General features: G+C 57.9%; 1 protein-coding gene across 1 annotated transcript in view; it reads left to right on the top strand.

Annotated features, from left to right (window-relative positions):
* Nucleotides 1-438: 438 nt before the first annotated feature.
* GRID2IP (glutamate receptor, ionotropic, delta 2 (Grid2) interacting protein) overlaps nt 439-1,871 on the top strand; it is a 32,845-nt gene continuing 31,412 nt past the window's right edge. The window contains exon 1 of the mRNA XM_010845784.1: nt 439-852. Within this exon, the coding sequence (XP_010844086.1) occupies nt 439-852 (414 nt within the window). The remainder of the gene's footprint in view (nt 853-1,871) is intronic.

Here is a 1,871-nt window from a genome sequence, read left to right as displayed (position 1 = left end):
TTTGTCTCCAGCCCACGCCACCATCTGCTTTCGGAGAACAGAGCTCCCTCCCCTCCCCTGAGCCTGTCCTAGAGCCAGGAGCCCAGAGGACGACCCCCGCCCCTACCCCCGCTCCACCCCCGCGCCAGAGCAGCCATCTCATGGCTCCTCAAGAAGGTCAATTCAAAGGGCAAATAACCCCCGTAGTCAGCAGGAGTTTGTGAACTACCAAGGGCAAGTCCTTTTGTCACATCGAAACTGGTGAATTTCAGGCACAGTCCGGTCCAGGAGGTCAGGGAATATCCTAAGAACTGATGGTTCACACAGAGGCAGAGGAAGAACAGCGGCTCAGACTGGCACATGCGTTGAGTCTGAGCGGCATGCAGCCCCGCAGGCTAGGCCGCAAGGAATCCCCTGTGACCTCTCTCTCCTTCCTCCAGCTGCACGGCCGCCACTGCCATGCCGGCCACCAACCAGGGATGGCCGGAGGACTTCGGCTTCCGGCTGGGGGGCTCGGGTCCCTGCTTTGTCCTGGATGTGGTGGAAGGGAGCAGCGCACACGCCGGGGGTCTGCGGCCCGGGGACCAGATCCTGGAGGTGGAGGGGCTGGCCGTGGCCGGCCTGAGCCGCGAGCGCCTAGTGCGCCTGGCCCGGCGCTGCCCGCGCGTGCCACCCAGCCTGGGCGTGCTCCCCGGCCCCATCGGCCGCCCCGGCGCGGGATCCGGCTGCGAGCCGCTGACCACAGCTTTACGCATCCCGCGCTCAAGCCGCGGCCTCTATCTGGGCCGCGAGTTGCTACGCCTGGCCGGCCGCAAGCGCCCAGACGCCGTGCACCGAGAGCGTAGGCGAAAAGCCCAGGAGTTCAGCCGCAAGGTAGGGCGCGCAGGGCGGGGCAGGGCCCTAAGGGACAGGCGGTCTGGGGTGGGGCTCTAGGGGCGCTGTTCTGAGGGGCTGGGCACTGTGGGCCCAGAGCGTCAGGAGCCGGACAGGCCGTCCTCAGGCCAGGAGTGGGAGCCTGGAGCTAAGGAAGCTTCTAACGAAAGATTTATCAGAAATATAGTGATGCTCAAGCTTCCAGTCCTGTCCTTAATTTTCGTGATTTTTGTTTGCTTGATTTGTGGGAGTTGCTTTTTCTTTTTTTAATTGAGGTAATACAGATATACAGTAAAGCACATTCATTAAGTGTACAGTTTAAGGAACTTTACATAGGCATACACCCTTGTAACCACCAGCCTGATCAAAATGTAGATGAGTAGAATACAGACAATAATATTGGTAGAAAGCAGAACATAGAATGATTCCTTCAACCCAGAGGTTCTCTCCATCTCAATATGAAGCTCCGAGATTTCAGGTATTAGAAGAGAGCAACTCTTAAGGACTCTGGGGGCAAGCGGGGCAGGAAGCGAATCCCTGCATTTTCAATGGATATTCATTGGCCAGAACTAATCACACCACTGCTCCCAAAGGATGCTGGGAAATGTGGTCTTCTGTGTGTCCAGGAAGGCGGGAAGACCTAGAAACACTGGTGGTGGTTTAGTCACTAAGTCGTGCCCGACACTTGCGGCCCCATGGACCCGCCAGGCTCCTCTGTTCATGGGATTTTCCAGGCAAGAATACTGGAGCGGATTGCCATTTCCTTCTCCAGGGGATCGCCCGTCCCAACCGAGGAATCGAACCCAGGCCTCCTGCATTGCAGGCGGATTCTTTACCGACTGAGCTATAAGGAAGCCCCTAGAAACATTGGTGAGCCCTGGTGCCTTAATCAGAGAAGGCAATGGCAACCCACTCCGGTACTCTTGCCTGAAAAATCCCGTGGACGGAGAAGCCTGGTGGGCTGCAGTCCATGGGGTCGAGAAGAGTCGGACACGACTGAGCGCCTTCACTTTCACTTT

This window comes from Bison bison, unplaced genomic scaffold (assembly GCF_000754665.1).
Source record: "Bison bison bison isolate TAMUID 2011002044 unplaced genomic scaffold, Bison_UMD1.0 scf7180017864223, whole genome shotgun sequence".
NCBI lineage: Eukaryota > Metazoa > Chordata > Mammalia > Artiodactyla > Bovidae > Bison > Bison bison.
The sequence above is the reverse complement of the archived record's forward strand: the minus strand, read 5'-3'. Positions and strand labels throughout refer to the sequence as shown.